Source organism: Octopus bimaculoides, chromosome 26 (genome assembly GCF_001194135.2).
Source record: "Octopus bimaculoides isolate UCB-OBI-ISO-001 chromosome 26, ASM119413v2, whole genome shotgun sequence".
NCBI classification, from domain to species: Eukaryota; Metazoa; Mollusca; class Cephalopoda; order Octopoda; family Octopodidae; genus Octopus; species Octopus bimaculoides.
The window spans coordinates 16,422,645-16,440,538 of NC_069006.1; the positions used below are offsets into that span (position 1 = coordinate 16,422,645).

General features: G+C 35.6%; 1 protein-coding gene across 3 annotated transcripts in view; it reads left to right on the forward strand.

Moving 5' to 3' along the window:
* The first annotated feature begins 2,067 nt into the window (after positions 1-2,067).
* Positions 2,068-17,894, forward strand: part of LOC106883036 (phosphatidylinositol 4,5-bisphosphate 3-kinase catalytic subunit alpha isoform) — a 45,945-nt gene continuing 30,118 nt past the window's right edge. The window contains exons 1-4 of one of the 3 annotated variants that reach the window (XM_052977095.1): positions 2,068-2,607; positions 2,759-3,086; positions 15,295-15,662; positions 17,238-17,447. In XM_052977095.1, the coding sequence (XP_052833055.1) occupies positions 15,317-15,662; positions 17,238-17,447 (556 nt within the window). In that variant the 5' untranslated portion in view covers positions 2,068-2,607; positions 2,759-3,086; positions 15,295-15,316. The other 2 variants (XM_014933898.2, XM_014933899.2) reach the window with 2 other exon arrangements.

The following is a 17,894-nucleotide window of genomic DNA, read 5'->3' on the forward strand; positions in this document are numbered from 1 at the left end:
AGAGGATTTTTGTTATTTTATTTTAAACTTAGAATGTAAAGGGAGACAACTAAACATTGCAAAGCAATATTTAGTTTGTTCCACTACAGATCATGTCATAAATAATGAATTCTGATAAAGGCAAAGGCCTCCAAAATTTGCGGGGAGGAAACTGTAAATAAGATTGACATTAGTACAGGGCTGGTTCTTCTTTTATCAACTTGAGATTGATGAAAAGTGAAGTTGACTTTAAAAAGTTTTTCACTCAGAATGTAAAGGGACGTAACTCGATGCGGTAAAGCAAATCTGCCGTGATAATTTATTTATGCCATAATATTCGTTGAAAGATGTCAGAAGCCGGGTATCTTCACTAAATACCTAAAGTTATTGAGTTATCACCCTTAACATTCTGCTTCATCTTTTCTGGGGAACGATTTAAAACGACCGCACCCCTTCTCTAAACTCTACAATATATTAATAATATTCTAAGATGGAATATTACAAGATGGAACAACTTACAATGGAAGGGAGGTAATTCAATACATTACAACATGTACAACTTCGTTGCTAACAACAACAACAACAAAAGTTCGTGATTTTTACTAATTGGATTTTAACGTACGTAATGCATTTAATCATGCTGTGAAGTTAAGTTAGGTCTACGGGGTCCCTTTTGACAGCTGTGATAAAGATTCAGTTAACTGGTTTTGTATTATATATGTATCATATTCCAATGAAAAAGAATATATTTAAGACGTTAACTGGTTTCTCTCCCTCACAAGAAACGGTTTGGCGTCAACTTTACAGAAACCGTTGCTCGCGAAACAATTGAACAAAGCAGTTGCTCGAATCAACAATTAATAAATAAACATTTGAAGTACTGAAACAAGTTAAAGAAAATAGTTGTATTATATTTTTTCAAATACTTTTAAACATTAAAATGTTAGACGGAAACTGAAAGAAGCCCGTCGTATATATGTATATATATATGTATGTGTGTTTGTCCCTCCACCATTGCTTGACAACCGATGCTGGTGTGTTTACGTCCCCGTAACTTAGCGATAGAATAAGTACTAGGCTTACAAAGAATAAGTCCCGGGGTCGATTTGCTCGACTAAAGGCGGTGCTCCAGCATGGCCGCAGTCAAATGACTGAAACAAATAAGAGACGAATGAATTCATCTTTCATTTCCTGTCAGTTTTTTTTATCTACAGCCTGGTTTCATTACTCGCTAAGTTGTGTGGTCTTACCTTTAGTATCGAACAAGCTTATCAAGCTGTTACTTTTCTAATGTGAAAAAAACATATAATTTCACATAGGACACACACAACAGAGTGAGTAATGAAAGCAGGTAATGGATAAAAGTGGCAAGAAATAAAAATGAAATTCATACCAAAGTGAATAATTGTCAATAAAACGGAGATAAAGCAAATAAGATAGATCCATTTGATGAGGCGACGCCCGGAAACTAAAAAGCACCAAAAATATGCTTACCAAAATAAAAAAAATAAATGGTAATTATTTACGATTCTCCCAAATTGAAAGATCGCCGAATTAATATGTGATAAAAATATTTAAGTAAATAATTGTAGTAGCAATAGGAAATAGATGGTTAATAATTTTAACCAATCAGAAAACGAGTAAGTCTTTACTGCTTGATATAAACAATCACAAGGTTAGATAATTCTTGCTACTTCCGAGGTCAAACTAACAGTGAAGAGGTAAGAAGGTGTGGAGGAGTGGTTACAGTAGATATAAAGACTGTGGTAGCAGTATACAGTGGGAGACAGGAAGAAGAGGTGCGTTGAGAATACGAAAATTAATACAAATAGAGAAATGGAAAAACTGGCCTGTTCAGAAAAACGACCCCCCAAAAGCTGAGATTAAAGTCGAATATATATTTGTTTAAGAATTTTTTGTTTGTGTTTAAAAATAAGTGAGTTGGAATGAGAGCCGATCCTTTTCCCGAATTGAATTAAAGAGGGATAGGAAAAGTAAAAAATAGAAGTGACACATAAGGAAGATTAGGAAAGGGAACACGATAGGCAATAACTTTGGAGGTGACAAGAGGACAGTAAGAGGGGGCGGGAAGGGAAAATGTAAAAGGTGAATGGGAACGGAGAAGAGAAACGGAGACGTAAGATAAGTAAAGATAGAAACAGCAGAAAGTTCGAAACAAAGAGACCGACAGATGAGATATGAAAGGGGGGGGGAATAAAAAGGGGAAATCAAGGAGTGATGTGAAGTTAATATAATTAATAACCAGACAAAGAGTTATGTTTGAGAGAGGAGAGAAAAGATTGCGATAGAGTACAGTTAGAGCAAGAAAGGCAGATCTTTTTCTTTCTTGACTTCTTTCTTTCTTTCCTTGTCTCTGTTTGGCTGTCCCTATCTATCTATCTATCTGTCTCTCTCTCTCTGTATCTGTCTGTCTGTCTCTCTCTCTCTCTAGCAAGGGGAGAGAAGCATGGAACCTACCCCTCCACTCAGATACATGGACACATTCATTCAATTATTTTAACACGCATACACATTCGAACAAACGAGGCGGAATTTTTTTTTTATTCGAAACAAAACATAACAAATCTTTTTTTTTTTTTTTTGAAACGATCGACTAATCGAACGAAAGTATCTATTTTCAAAAAATTTAATCGATTTCTTGAATATCTCTAATCTTTATTTTAAAAAATATCTAACATATATACGTATATATATTTTTATGATATCCGAAAAAAAATCCCCCCCGAAAAAACTCTGACCGTTGTTTGCTTCTTTCCAGTCGAAGCTGAGAGAAGTGAATGAAACTCAAAATCGGACTGGAACTCAACTCGAACTCTACCTCTGCTCGAATGAACCGAAGCTGAACCTGATGGATATTGTCAGAAACTTCCAATGCCCGCTTCTTCTTCTTCTTTCCTCTTAAATAACACCAAAACAAACAGGAGAAGAAAAAAAACAATATCATCATTTACATTCTAACAACAACTGCTACTACAATTAAGGTTAATTTATTAATTTGTTGAAAGATTTCAGTTTTTTTGTTGTTGTTTGGGGGTGATTTTGGCGACTATACAATTTTTTATTATTTTTTGGTTGGAAAGAAAAGGGTGAGTCTTTTATTCTTCTTACTGTTGACTTTTGATTCCTTAATCATACACACACACACACACACATATATAAAACATCCGTTGACATTCGGCGATCAATCTGTATTGAAGAATAGTATTATATAGAATAGCCATCGTTCGTTTAGTCGAGTGCAAGTGTCCGTAAAAGCCATTCATAAACACACCTCATACATACACACACACACACACATACAACTATAGATCTTTATATTATTAATAATATATATTCTTTTGAATGTGTGTATATCCTACTATGCTCTATTAGCTTTATGAAAATTTTAAATAGTCCAATTATTTTGAGATACTGTGACTTTCTCTATTTTGAAATGATAGATATGGTATATCATTGTGTGTGTATAATGCGCGCACACACACATCTATATCTGAAAATATTGATGTGTGTGATATATAATATATCTATATGTATACACTATATGGTGGGTCAATTTACAGTGCCTTGACATTTTGTTTTATCATATACGACCAATAATGATTTTTTTTTAAAGTTTAATACTACAAATAATTGTAACAGATGTAGTTGAACCAAGTAAATATGTATTTAGGGTAAATAAGTTGGCAAAACAAACAAGTTAATCTTGAAATCAAACCATACAGAACGATTATGTTGAAATATATTTTTCTAGTTTACTGTCTTTTATGTAGCTAGACTCTACCTCACATTATATATAATTACAAACACATAAGTATTCTCACACCACACACACACGTACATACATACATACATGTATCTATATTTCCAGTATCTCATTTCGATATTTTCGCTCCTAGTTTGCTTTTATAATGATCGTTATTTTAGAGGGATCGATTTATAATGATATCAACATGTATATGGGTCCCCGATTTAATGCATAAACTCAACCAGTCCCAGCTTCTCAACAACCTATTTCGTTTCCTTGTCCGTCTTTTTTATACATAATACATTTATTTATATCGGTTCAGTCAGCACTGTCTTCCTAACTTTAATGACATTTGTTTTTTAGTCAATCCGTATAATGAAGACATTTAGTTAAAATCATTTTCTATATTCATTCATATACACCTATATTGTATGGAGGTGTGTGTGTGTATATATATATATATATATATATATATATATATATATATATATATGTATGTATGTATGAAGTAGGTTCTCGCTTCAATATTTTTGCTCCTCTTTTCCTTTTACAATCATCACTGTTTTAGAGGGATCAATTTATAATGATAGCAACATGTATATGGGACCCCGATTTAAAGCATAACTCAACCAGTCCTATCTTCTCAACATAGTTCGCTTCTTTGTCCTCTTTTTATACATACATAATAGATACATTTATTTATATATATATATATATATGTTCTCACCTCGTTCTCTCAACTTTTGTTTTTAGCCTGATATACATACACACTCACACGTATATATACACGTATGTATATATACATGTACACACACACACACACACACACACATATATATATATGTATATATCTGTAGTTATACTTATATCAGAATAAAGCGATCAGTTTAAAATTGTTTTCTGTAGTAATAAGTATGTATTCAGTCATACAATACATCTATATTATGTGTAGTACACATTCACATAATGACAGCGATCACTGTCCTTCCACACACACATTCAAATTATAAAACACATGCTTGTGTGTGTGTATATATATATATATATATATATATATATATATATATATATATATACACACATACATATATACACACGCACGCGTTTCCATTAACTGATACATATATACTTATGTGCTGGTGAATGGGGACGTTTAATGTACATAGATTTGTGTTTAAGATTGAAATATGTTTACCGTAAGAACTGGTTGTAGTCGAGTTTTTTAAAACTGTGTGTGTGTGTACACACACACGCACACGAAGTCCCACAACTAAACCCCCCTACAACTTTTAAATGCTATTTCAAACCATATTTAAATTAATATTGCCATCATCTTCTTCTGATGATGATTTGTTTTAGCTTAGTCATTTACACCGAATACACACCTTTCTATAAAAAAATTTAAAAAATCAAGCCATTTTATGTCCGACTAAGGATGTATAACACTGTGTTACATTATATATATATATATATATGTGTGTGTGTGTGTGTGTGTGATAAACACATATTCATACACGCATCGATAATTTCTGAAATATTCGTAGCAAGTAGATAATGTTAATAACAATGGTTTCTAATCTAGACGCTAGGGCAGCAATTTTGAAGGGAGGGGTTACTTGATGCTACTGACTTCAGTACTTGACTGGTACTTTAATTTTATCGGCTCTTGAAGGTAGGAAAGGCAAGTTGACCCTGGCTGGATTTGAACTCAGAACGTAAAGTGCCGGAAGAAAATACCGCAAAGCAAATAATAATTGTAATGATAATATATGCATATTGCTTGTTTACTTGTGAATGTGGGTGTGTATATTATCTGTTTGAGTGGAAATATCATTTCCGGTTTATCTCTGTAAGCTACACACAAGCACACCTATTATCATGGCTTCTCTGTCATTTATTATTAATAATGTGGGGGGGGGGGACCCCGTCGTGTTGTTTATTCCTGTTCGACAGTGCAAATCTGTCATCAAAGGCATTCCTGTTGTGACCGTGCTGTTGTTTTTCTCTCCAAAACATTGTCGGGGTATACCATCCAATTTACTGAGAAAAACAGTAGCGTATGATTTGGAGGAGATTTAGAAGTCTCAAGTGGTCGTCTGACCTGCTAGACATAGCAGCAAAGTTTCTCTTGCACCACAGTCTCTTATCATAAAAAAAAAAAGAAACAAACATTGGATAATGTAGTTTGGTACATTGCCTGAAGAAAGAAATACAAGTCATACTTTAGATCAGTGGTTCTCAACCGGAGTCCATACGGCCCCTGAGGGTTCAGATAATATTTTGGGGGGGTCCATGCAATAAAATAGTAAATAGGGGATCCACAGTAGTATTTTAAGGGCCCCTGAAAAAATTTTGCTTTAGATGTATGTATTGGTATGTATTGCAAAAAACAGCTAAGTTTCTTTCTCTAACATTTTACATAGTTCAACCTACACAAGTTAATGTGTGAAAAACTAAATAGGAATTTTGAAAGAAATTTCTATAAAACTAGTTTTTAAACATCAAATAGCTATTGGGGTCCACCAGAATAGAATAGGCGTAGGAGTGGCTGTGTGGTAAGTAGCTTGCTTATCAACCACATGGTCCAGGGTTCAGTCCCACTGCGTGGTACCTTGGGCAAGTGTCTTCTACTATAGTCTCGGGCCGACCAAAGCCTTGTGAGTGGATTTGGTAGACGGAAACTGAAAGAAGCCCGTCATATGTATGTATGTGTATGTATATGTTTGTGTGTCTGTGTTTGTCCCCCCAACATCGCTTGACAACCGATGCTGGTGTGTTTACGTCCTCGTAACTTAATGGTTTGGCAAAAGGACCGATAGAATAAGTACTAGGCTTACAAAGAATAAGTCCTGGGGTCGATTTGGTTGACTAAAGACGGTGCTCCAGCATGGCCACAGTCAAATGATTGAAACAAGTAAAAGAGTAATCAAAGGGGTACCTCGATAAAAAAAATGGTTGAGAATCTCTGCTTTAGATCGTGGGTATGTCTGAATGATCATTTTGAAGTCCCACCCGGAGTTAAGCATGAATATTACAATTTCTCTTTCTCTCTCTTAAAAATGTTATTCTTTAAAGACTATAAGATATGTTTTCAGTAGTTAGTTTTGTGGTCTTGATATGTGAATGGCAATGTGGTTCAGTTTGCTTTACAGCTACCTGCATATATAGTCACTTGTCCAATAAGAAACAGCAGCCAAATTTCTGTAAAACTGCATCCTACAATCTTAAAAGAAAGAATTGAATACCTTGGATAATGTAGTCTCATTTAGCTTGGCTTGGCTTGGTTTTGTACTCTTGGGATCATTCCAAGTTAGTAGTCCCAAAGGCGTCATTATGTGTAGAACCAACCAAGTCCACCAGTGCTCTCCATCGCTAGCAGTCCTGTGCCAGCCCCTCTGCATCCTCCAAGGTGATGTCAAGCCTCTGGAGATCTCCAGTCATGTCCAGCCATCTGAAAGTAAAGCCCTGGTAGGAGATGCAATGCATCGGTCCTCTCAGTTCTCCTCTGTGGAATCCCTATTGAAGACGCTGACAAAAAGGATTGATGGCTTTGACAGCAGAACCCTGAGAACCATCAAGAACATCAGATGATACCATCACGTTTCCAACAAAGAAGTAGTCCCATTTTAACTTTGAAAAAAATAGACAGCCAGGTCATGTCTAAAAAACGAAGGCAGCAGAGGAAACCACATGGGAAAATAGTACTGGGCATGGCATATACATTTGCCCCATTATTTAAACATAATGTCATGCTCTTTAGTTGAGAAAAGAATAAGGGTTATATTGAAAGCAAAGGATGGTCATTTTGAATTGTAAATGTATGTAGAATATTGTCAATGAATATAACTTCCATTAACCAAAACTTAAAACTTTATTTTATGATAAAAGGAATAATGGGTAAAGATATATGCTACACTCAGTATTTCTGGATTAAAAGATATAAGAATTGTTACTGGATAGAGAATACTCTTTAGAGATCGGCTGTTGATGACCTCTCTCTTGTGCTGGTGACAACAAAATACACCCAGTCTATACTATAAAGTTGTTAATGATTAGAAGGGCATCTGGCTGTAAAACCTATGACTAAAAAAAGCAGAGAAGAACAAATGCAGAAGGCATAAATTAGCAACAAAGATTGTTGGTTTTCTCTGTTGGTGTATGTTACTCTCTCTTTCATTTTCCCTTCAAATTTGAGGCCTTTCGTGCTGTTATCTGAAACAACTGGGAGTTTTCACTGTTTCACTCAGTATGTTACTGGTGCTGAGGTGGGTCACATATCTTCACTAGCTGTGATGAAATATATTCTGCCATACTGGCAATGAAGTTAATTTGCAACTATAAAGGAATAAGGTTAAACCTTATCAAATTAAAATCAGCTCTCTCCACATTTCTGTCCAAATTACAGTTGTTCAAACACAACACAAGCTGTTCTTCCAGTTTCTAAGCTTCTCTGAACTGGAGAAGGAAAAGTGCAGACAAGAAGAGGACATTCCAAGTGTATTGTTCACACCTGCATGAGCAGCACAGGGACATGACATAGATTTTAGGAAATTTATTTTTGCTTGCAATACCAGTTTCACTTTAAAATGATATTGTGCTGAGGCCAAAGTTCTAAAAATCATATCATGATTTTTGATTGCAAAAGGACATTTCTTACTGCTACCCTGCACTGTGGAACAATGTCAGGATGTAGTTTATTAACCTTCCCAACATCAAGTGCAGTTACCTCGATTCTTTCTAAGCGAAGAAACACTAAAAATTATTGGACACAGGGACCTAAGACTACCTCTTAGTGTCTTTCAGCCTGATGTCAGCTTCCCATATTTCTGAGAATATTGTTCTTCAGACACAGGTTTGAATTGAAAACAATTGCTACATTTGTAACAATGAAATTGTGCAAGTACACAAACTCAAAATGTAATTTGAGCTGCTGTTGTTGGTCATAATTCCTCATGACATAGTGTTCCAGATGTGACACTGCACAAAAAGTATGAAAGGTACTTTGATACTCAGATAAATATTCTGTAAACTTGTCAGGTTTACATGAAAATGCCACAAAGAATGTTAATCATGACAAATTTGATTTAACTTAATACCAAAATTAAGCAAAAGCAAAATAAAGTTATCAAATTTAATTCATAGTATTATTTTAGTCTAAAGTTCCTTGTCAAACTTGAACTTTCTATGACGTGTCATATCAGGGCAAGCAAAAGTTCAACTATTTGATCTTCATGTATCCGTGATTTGTCCATGTTGTCAATGAGGTAAATATTTCCATTTGATATTTCTTTTGAAAAATACAAAGTGATGCTTTTCCAGATAATTTTTTTTTCACACATCACTGGTAGTACTTTGGTACCACCTTTTTCACATTGAAATGTGTACTTTACTAGATAGAATGTACTGTATACTTGTTTGAGGCCACTGTTTTGAACTGTTTGTATATGACATGAACAGGCAGGTGACAATGAATTCCCAACAATAGTTTCATTTACTACTTCAACGTAGTGAAAGTGTTTTGTTCCTTGTAATGGTCTTGAATGGATTGCCATTCTTTCCTTTGAAAAGTTTGTGTTGGTTCTAATTTGCTCTCATGAACAATAACAAATGATGGAAACTTCCTTTCTGCAACAGCAACAAATTTGTCTGGATTTGTAACAATTAACTTTACTCGCAAGGTTTTCCACCAGGCAGCATTTTTTCACATCACCACCCACTCCATCCAATCATCCTCCCCTTTTCCATGCAGTGTAGCCAAAAAAATGCCTGTCAACTGAAACGCCATGATCTCTTTGAAATGACAAATTTATGAATGCATATTTATTAATGGTTTCCCGTTGTATCGATGCCCCATTTTTCTATCATTAATAAAATTGTCTGCATTTTTGTTGACATGGGTATTGTAGTTATTATATAATGATGACATTATATTTATTACATTACATCAGTATTATTTCAACAATTTTGGCAAAGGAAGACTCCTCATGGAAGAATGCTAAATGAAACCATATTCCCCACAATATATACTTAACCAACACTCATAAAATGTAAAGAAACTCCACCACATGATTAACATCAAGTACAGTTTAGCCGATCAATAATGAATGAAGAAAAGAAGTAATTAAAGTAAACTAATCAAAAGTGACTAGACATAGAAATCGTGTCATTCTGCCTATTCTTTGTACCTACCCCTAATATCCAATTATCACCTGGTGTCAGTAAACCATCTCAACAGACCAATCTAGTTTTTTTTCTTAATTGATCAAAAAAAAAAAATTTTAATCCCACCTGCTGTTTTATTATTCTTCAATGATTAGTATGAAGCAAGTACACACTTACACAGAAACACAAAGACATATATACATTGATATGAAAACATATACACATACATAGTGAGACATTATTAATAGTTTAGCACATATATATATACATACATACATACACACACATGCACATATCTACACCACAGAAACACACTCAATTGGACCTGTATTTATATGTACACACAAATGCATTGTTAATGAGATAGTTAAATCACCAATATTAACAAAAGAAATTGAGAAATAGAGATTAAAAGAATTTTAAATGATACAAAAACATACAGGCAGACAAATATTTTAAATACCAACGTTAGCAAACATCTCCTTATATAGATACAAAGGTAGATATATCCCCACCTATTTATTATTTTTGGTTGTATTAATAAATTCAATCTATTTGATTATATACACAAACACTTTGGCCATGCAACTATCTTTCAATAGGTGGGTGTATATCTACCTTGTATCTGTGTAAGGATGTGTATGCTAAAGTTTGCGACATGGTGATCTCATATCAAGATAAATAATGCATGACCTTGCAAAAGGTCCCTAAATGAGGGTTGTTTAAGGATGTTTTGAGAGGCGAATTATTCAAACCCCGAAGAATTCCTCTCAACACATGGCTATGATGCTCTCCCACTATTTCTGCTTGTGATCGTCAGCCACCAAGGGACATGCTCAACTGGTGAAGGTCAAGCAACTGAAAAGCAAATCTGTGGTATTGAGCAGAATATTTGCTGTAGCCCATCTTTTATACCAAATTATTATTATTATTATTATTATTATTATTATTATTTGATGAATACTCTCAGCTTATTTTGCTGGTTACGATGGAAAGTGTCAGCTGTCCACAGCCAGTAGACTAAGGTGACACTTGTTTACTGGTCATGCCTCAAGAACCTTGCAGAGAACTCTGGCAGTTCTAAGCAATGCTGAGTTTTGGAGGTGTTCTATTTTTACATTTGTGCCATGCTGGTAGTTGAGTGCTGATACTTCCAAACGTGCTGATTACTTTTGGTATTGCTTCCACTTTCTTCATTACCCACAACCTGTGTCTTTTCCACTTCAAATCGTCACAGTTATTCAGTTTTCTCTTTGATCCTGCTGTCACTGGGACATGCTGTGTCAATTATCACAAGTTTTTTTCTTCTTGTTCACCACAACAATGTCAGGTTTCTCATGTCTGGTCTGATGGTCACATTATTATTATTATTATTATTTGTCTTAAATATTTTCATTATTTCTAAATTTATCCAAAGAATGTGGGTGTTTGGTATTTGGGATTGTTAGTTTTTAGATGAAAAAATATTTAAGTATCTATTATTAGCAGAATTTGCAGAAAATTTCAGACAGGAGTCTCAACACTCATTATATTGAGCTTAATACTTTGACTTACCAGGTCTCATGAAGCTGTAGTGGATGACACCAGCACTGGACCACCAAACAGACACCATTAGCTTTTTTTGGTGAATATTCTTTTTTGGCACTTTGTCTCTCTCCAACCACCATGCAGAATGCTTGCTATTGTTGAAAAGAATCCATTTTTCATCACATGTAACAATACGATGCAAAAATGGTTAGCTTTCATGCTGTGACAGCAAAGAACAGCTACTTTCAAGATGACATGTCATTTGATGCTCGTTTAGTTTATGTGGAACCCACTTGTCTAGCTTCTTTACCTTGCCGATTTGTTTCAGATGGTCCAATATATTTGGAATCGAAACATCACCCCTTGTTACTAACTCATGTGTAGTTTGAGATGTATCTGCTTCCACTACAGTTTCCAGCTTGTCACTTATCCACCTTGGTCTCGGGTCTACTATGAGGTTGATTTTCAAGAGTAAAGTCACCAGACCGGAACTTCTCAAACCATCGACAGACAGTGGCGTTCATTTGCCACATCTTCACCAAACACCTCATTGATATTTCGAGCTGTTTGGGATGCATTGGTTCCACGACAAAACTCATATTTACAAACAACACAAATTTTTTTATCTATCCATGGGCTCACAAAAATTGGTTTACAAGAGAAAACTCACAATAAAATCAGACACCATGAATTGCATTTCAAAAAGTGATGATGTAACTCTTCACTGTTGTAAGACAAAGAATTGTCAGGATAAAACATTAGAGTTAAATAAATGCCACAAATTCTTTTGTTTGTGCATATTTTTATGTCCATTTCAATAATTTTATACTCAAAACTATATCACCAGAGACAGTTATTGAAATGTTACTACAGTAATACCGCACTTATATACACAGGAATCATGCCCCTCAAAAATGAAAATAAATATAAAATAGAATGAAACAAAGGATAAAATATATGCTGAGAATGTGTTAACCAATACAAAATATAAAATAATTATAAGGCATGGCTGTGTGATAAGAAGCTTGCTCCCGAACCACATGGTTCTGGGCTTGGTCCCGTTGTGTGGCACCTTGGGCAAGTGTCTTCTACTATAGCTTCAAGCCAACCAAAACCTGGTGCGTGAACTTGGGAGACAAAAACTGACAGAAACTCTTGTGTGTGTGTGTTGGTGTTTCTACATACTCTTAGTGGTTCGACAAAAGAGACTGATAGAATAAGTACTAGGTTTAAAAGAAAAGTCCTGGGAGTCAATTTGTTTGACTAAAACCCCTCTCAAGGTGGTGCCCCAGCATGATCACGGTTAGAAGACTGAAACAAGTAAAAGATAAAAGAAGTAGAATAACATAAGCAACAACACACAAGTTGAGATCTAATAAAAAATAAAATAATAAACAGGTCAATTAATGTGACATGATAAATGCAGTATGGGGGTATCAGATTATAAATGCATTAGAAAAACTCATTAGCATTAAGTTGAAGTTTATTTGGGTTACAGCCTAATTGAAGTAGTTAAAGTAGATTATATATAACTGGATTGTCAAGGCCTCATAGACAGTGACCTCCAGATTTACAAGTGTAAAACACATCTGAAAAATGCATGCCAACAGCAATATGCACACATAGACACAAGTATATATACACATGCACTGTAATCTTAACAACATAGACATTTACAGGTATATTGATACCATGCAAATGATTTTTTGAATTTTTTTGCTATCAGCTCTGTTATCATAGGGAATTGCAAAATTTATAATCATAGGCGGAGGAGTGGCTGTGTGGTAAGTAGCTTGCTTACGAACCACATCGTTCCGGGTTCAGTCCCATTGCGTGGCACCTTGGGCAGGTATCTTCTACTATAGCCTCGGGCCGACCAAAGCCTTGTGAGTAGATTTGGTTGATGGAAACTGAAAGAATAAAGTCGTCCCCTGACTGGCTTTTGTGCCGGTGGCACGTAAAAGCACCCACTACACTCTCTGAGTGGTTGGCGTTAAGAAGGGCATCCAGCTCTGTAGAAACTCTGCCAAATCAGATTGGAGCCTGGTGTAGTCATCTGGTTTTCACCAGTCATCAGTCAAATCGTCCAACCCATGCTAGCATGGAAAGCGGACGTTAAACGATGATGATGATGATGATATATATATGTATATGTATGTTTGGAGGATGTTTCATAATTAGCAAATGGCAGTTAAGACCAACTCCACTTGAACTGGGGAGATAACCTCAAGATACAGGAATTCTCCAAAGTTGATTGTACCATTGAGGAAAAGGACAGACTTCATGTCTGAGTTGTGTTTTCTGTTGCTCGTTGCCTTTTTTTAACACCAAGCGCTTTACAAAGTATGACTGGATGTTATTGTGGAGGTTGGCCATATCCTCCAGTTTCTCATTTTACCTTTTCACAGTCAATCTCACTTGTGCCAGCTTAAGACTGGATCTTTCTTGTGCCATTTTCATGAAATTAGTTCTTCCCAAACCTCTTTTATTGACAGCAGGGAACTCCTTGTTTCCCACCACCTCCCAAAGCTTTCTTTTTTCATAGCAGAATTTGAAGATGACCTAGTGAGGGATTTCAGTCATTTAACTCAAATGTCATGCTGAGAGTACAAGACCTATCCTTCTTCTCCTCCTCCTTGTCCTCATCGTCCTCGTCCTCACCATCCCAGATAGCAGTATTCTTTTAACTTCGTTTTACTTGTTTCAGTCATTCAACTGCACTGTTTCTGCTCTGAGTTTCTCATGTTCAGCTTCCGACAGTTATTGTAGAAAATAGAAACTGCATCATAACACTGGTAAAAAACTCACATGTTGTCTTGCAAACAACTCGCACATGCAAGTGCTACCAGTCGAGAACTCCGCATACCGGAAGCCAGCAAGTGTATGGGGTCATCAGGAGAGAATGCGCGCCGCTTCGGGACCTACCTCTCGACGGCATCAATGTGCACCGGCTTCCCCTCACTGATATGAGGCCCCGCTTGCTAGATCAACTGGTTATTAAAAACAAAGCTCAATATTTCTCTAGCCATCGCTCATCGTCTCCTTTTACCCAAATCCAGTGGCTAGCCTTCTCCGCTGTACAAAACTCACAGCTCTGAATAAACTTCTACATGTATTGAGTACCTTTTTCTCCTGGTTTGTAAATCCAGACACACATCTGTCAAAATTTCTGAAGTTTGAAGGGGTTTGCTGCTCAATCACATGCTCCCGGGTTCAATTTGATGGTGTGACATGCATTTTGGGCAAGTGTCTTCTCTTTTAGACTTAAATCAACACAAGATGAAAGCTGCAAAAGGTAGAAGGATCAAGTGTCTTTTACCATAACCTTGGCTCCACTCAATTTTGGTGAGTGGAAATGGAAAGAAGGAAATTGTGTAGAAGACTGTTAGATGAAGTATTCTTTTAATTCAAAGCTCCTGCTTTGTCACTCATTGTGCCATGCTGATTCTGTTTGAGAATTATGCAAGTACATGTTTGTGGAATACTCAGCCACTTATATGAGTATGAAGTTCAATTGATCAAGCAACTAAATACTCGTCATCAAAGCTGACAAAAGTTTTGGTTATTTTTTACATCGTTGTTGTCATCATCATCAGCAGCACCATATGTCTGTGAACCATGCTGGCATGGCTTTAGATGGTTCAACAGGACCTGATGAGTCCAGGGAGTACTAACCACTATGCCATATGCCTGTGGGCGTATGGCATGAATTAGATCTCTTGTTTGTTGAAATGGACTAGAGGGTTCATCATGCCTGTATATACTCAAACTATCTATTAATGTTATTGTTTTATACATACTCCCCACTCACATATATTTATGTTAAATGTTATTCTACATCTTATTATTATTTATTTCAGCTAAAGCTTATGTTGGACCAAGATGCCACCAAGCTCAGGAGAACTATGGGGCCTACATTTGATGCCTTCACAGATCGATGTCGATTGTCTGTTGCCAACAGGAATTTTAGTACCTCTTCGTTGTAATCGCAATGCCACGTTAGAGAGTATCAAGACAGACCTCTGGGTAGAGGCAAAGAAATACCCATTCCATACAAAACTCCTAAACCCAACTTCATATGTATTTGTCAGCATCACACAAGATGCTGAACATGAGGAATTCTTTGATGAAACTAAAAGACTTTGTGATTTGAGACTTTTCTTGCCTTGGCTGAAGGTTGTTGAACCCGAGGGTAACAGAGAAGAGAAAAAATTGAATTATGAAATTGGTGAGTTTTTCTAAGTATTTCTCTTTAATTTTTCTATTTAACACTTTTAAGTGTTAAATATTTGGATCACCTCAAGAACTATCATTCTAGCCTGCTGAGTGCTGATCCTGCCAGGTTTTGCCAGCTGAAGATTTATTACCCTGTCAAAGTCTGAAGTGATGATTCTTCAGATGATTGGAATATTTTTTTGATTTTTCTTTTATATTCCTCAATTAATCTAGTGAAATATACCCTCAAGTTGATTTTGTTTTGGTTTTAATTGTTTCATTTCCCCGATTGATTTCGCCGAGTATCAGCCTCAAGCAGAAGCTGTTAGAGTGAACAGAAAAACCTTGCTCTTTGGTTAAAAATGAAAATGATATGAGAATGGTAGATCTGACGTGATTGAATACTGAGACTAGTGGTCATCAAACTGTGTACTAGAAGGGGTAGTGAAGTGCACCACAGATTTTTAAGCTTTTAAAAAATTCATACAAATGCTTGTGTCCTTAGTGTGGGTTGGTTGTTGAATGTGATGCAATGTGGTTTAACCCTTTCGTTACTAACCCGGCTGAAACCGGCTCTGGCTCTGAGTACAAATGTTTTGTTTTCATAAGTTTTGAATTAAAATCTTCCACCAAACCTTAGTCACAATTTATGTTCCTAACACTAGCTGAATGATAACTAAGTTATTTTACTAAATTCTTTGTTATATTTAAAGTAACTGAGAGAAACACAGAGCATCTCAAAATAAATACAGTAACAAAAGGGTTAAGGCCTGATAATATATCTTCTGGTTAATATAAACCAGGATAAATATTATTTAAAAAATACAAAGACAAGTTGAAGTTGACTGCACTGCAACATTTGTTACCATCGCTAAAGTGAAATTCAGCAAACTGGCAAACATGGATAAATCTGTCAATACATTACATAAATTCAAAATGCTAGTGTTTATGTATTTTTGTTGTTGATTATTTGTTCATTTACTCTTCACATTAAATAATTCAATACTTGTGATATCTAAATTATTACATGGCCTTTACTGAAGGTTGATGCTAGTAATTCCACAGGATTCATGTTGGCAAGTGTGCCAAAAATTTACTATATTATTAATATCACAGAAAAGAGCAACATTATTATAGTGATTTTAACTCTGTTACACAGTTACCCTGTTTTCTGTTGTGCTACCTCAAATACGATAGGACACTTGATTAGGAAAAAAAATGGTAACATTTAGTGTATAAGTGCACCCATAATATTTAGGGTTAGGTGTGTATTATAGGCACAGACTTGGTTGTGTGGCTAAGAAGTTCACAACTATATGGTTTTGGGTGCAGCCACATTGCATTGTACCTTGACAACTGCAAGTTTGTTTATACCTTGCTAACTGTCTACCAAATCCACACTCAAAGCTTTGGTTGTCCCTAGGCTATAGAAGACGACACTGGCTCAAGGTGCCAAGCAGTAGGACTGAACCCTTGTTAGAAATTATTAATTGTTATTCCAAAATCTATTTGGTTTTGCTGTCTTTGAAGCTTCAGATCTGTCTTTATCGGTATCTTTTATCATTATTGTTTCCTTCTTAATTGTTAGGTATGGCCGTTGGTATTCCAATAAGTGATTTCAATGAGATGAAAGAACTTGAAGTGATGACATTCCGTCGTAACATTCTGGAAGTTTGTAAAGAGGTAGTGGCTTGCCGAGATGATAAAGCTGGCCATAAACGAGCCCTGTACAGTTATCCCCCTGAAGTGGAATCTTCCAGAACAAATCCCAGTCATGTGCAAAAAAAGTTAAATAGAGGTAGGTAGACTTTGTTGTATTCAATATATATATATATATATATATACACACACACACAGTTTTAGCACTTTAGCTGCTATTTCTGAATTTTGGTATATGGTGAAGCAACTGTTGCTGATCCCTTAATTATGTTTATAAATTTAAAAGTACTTTTAAATAAGTTCTTTACCGATAATGGTTTTTACATACCGAAGTGCTTGGTAAAAATTATTAATTATTAATTTATTAATAAATTAATAATCCTTTACCCTTTTATTTGTAATAATTATATATCATCATCATCATCATCATCGTTTAACGTCCGCTTTCCATGCTAGCATGGGTTGGACGATTTGACTGAGGACTGGTGAAACCGGATGGCAACACCAGGCTCCAGTCTGATTTGGCAGAGTTTCTACAGCTGGATGCCCTTCCTAACGCCAACCACTCAGAGAGTGTAGTGGGTGC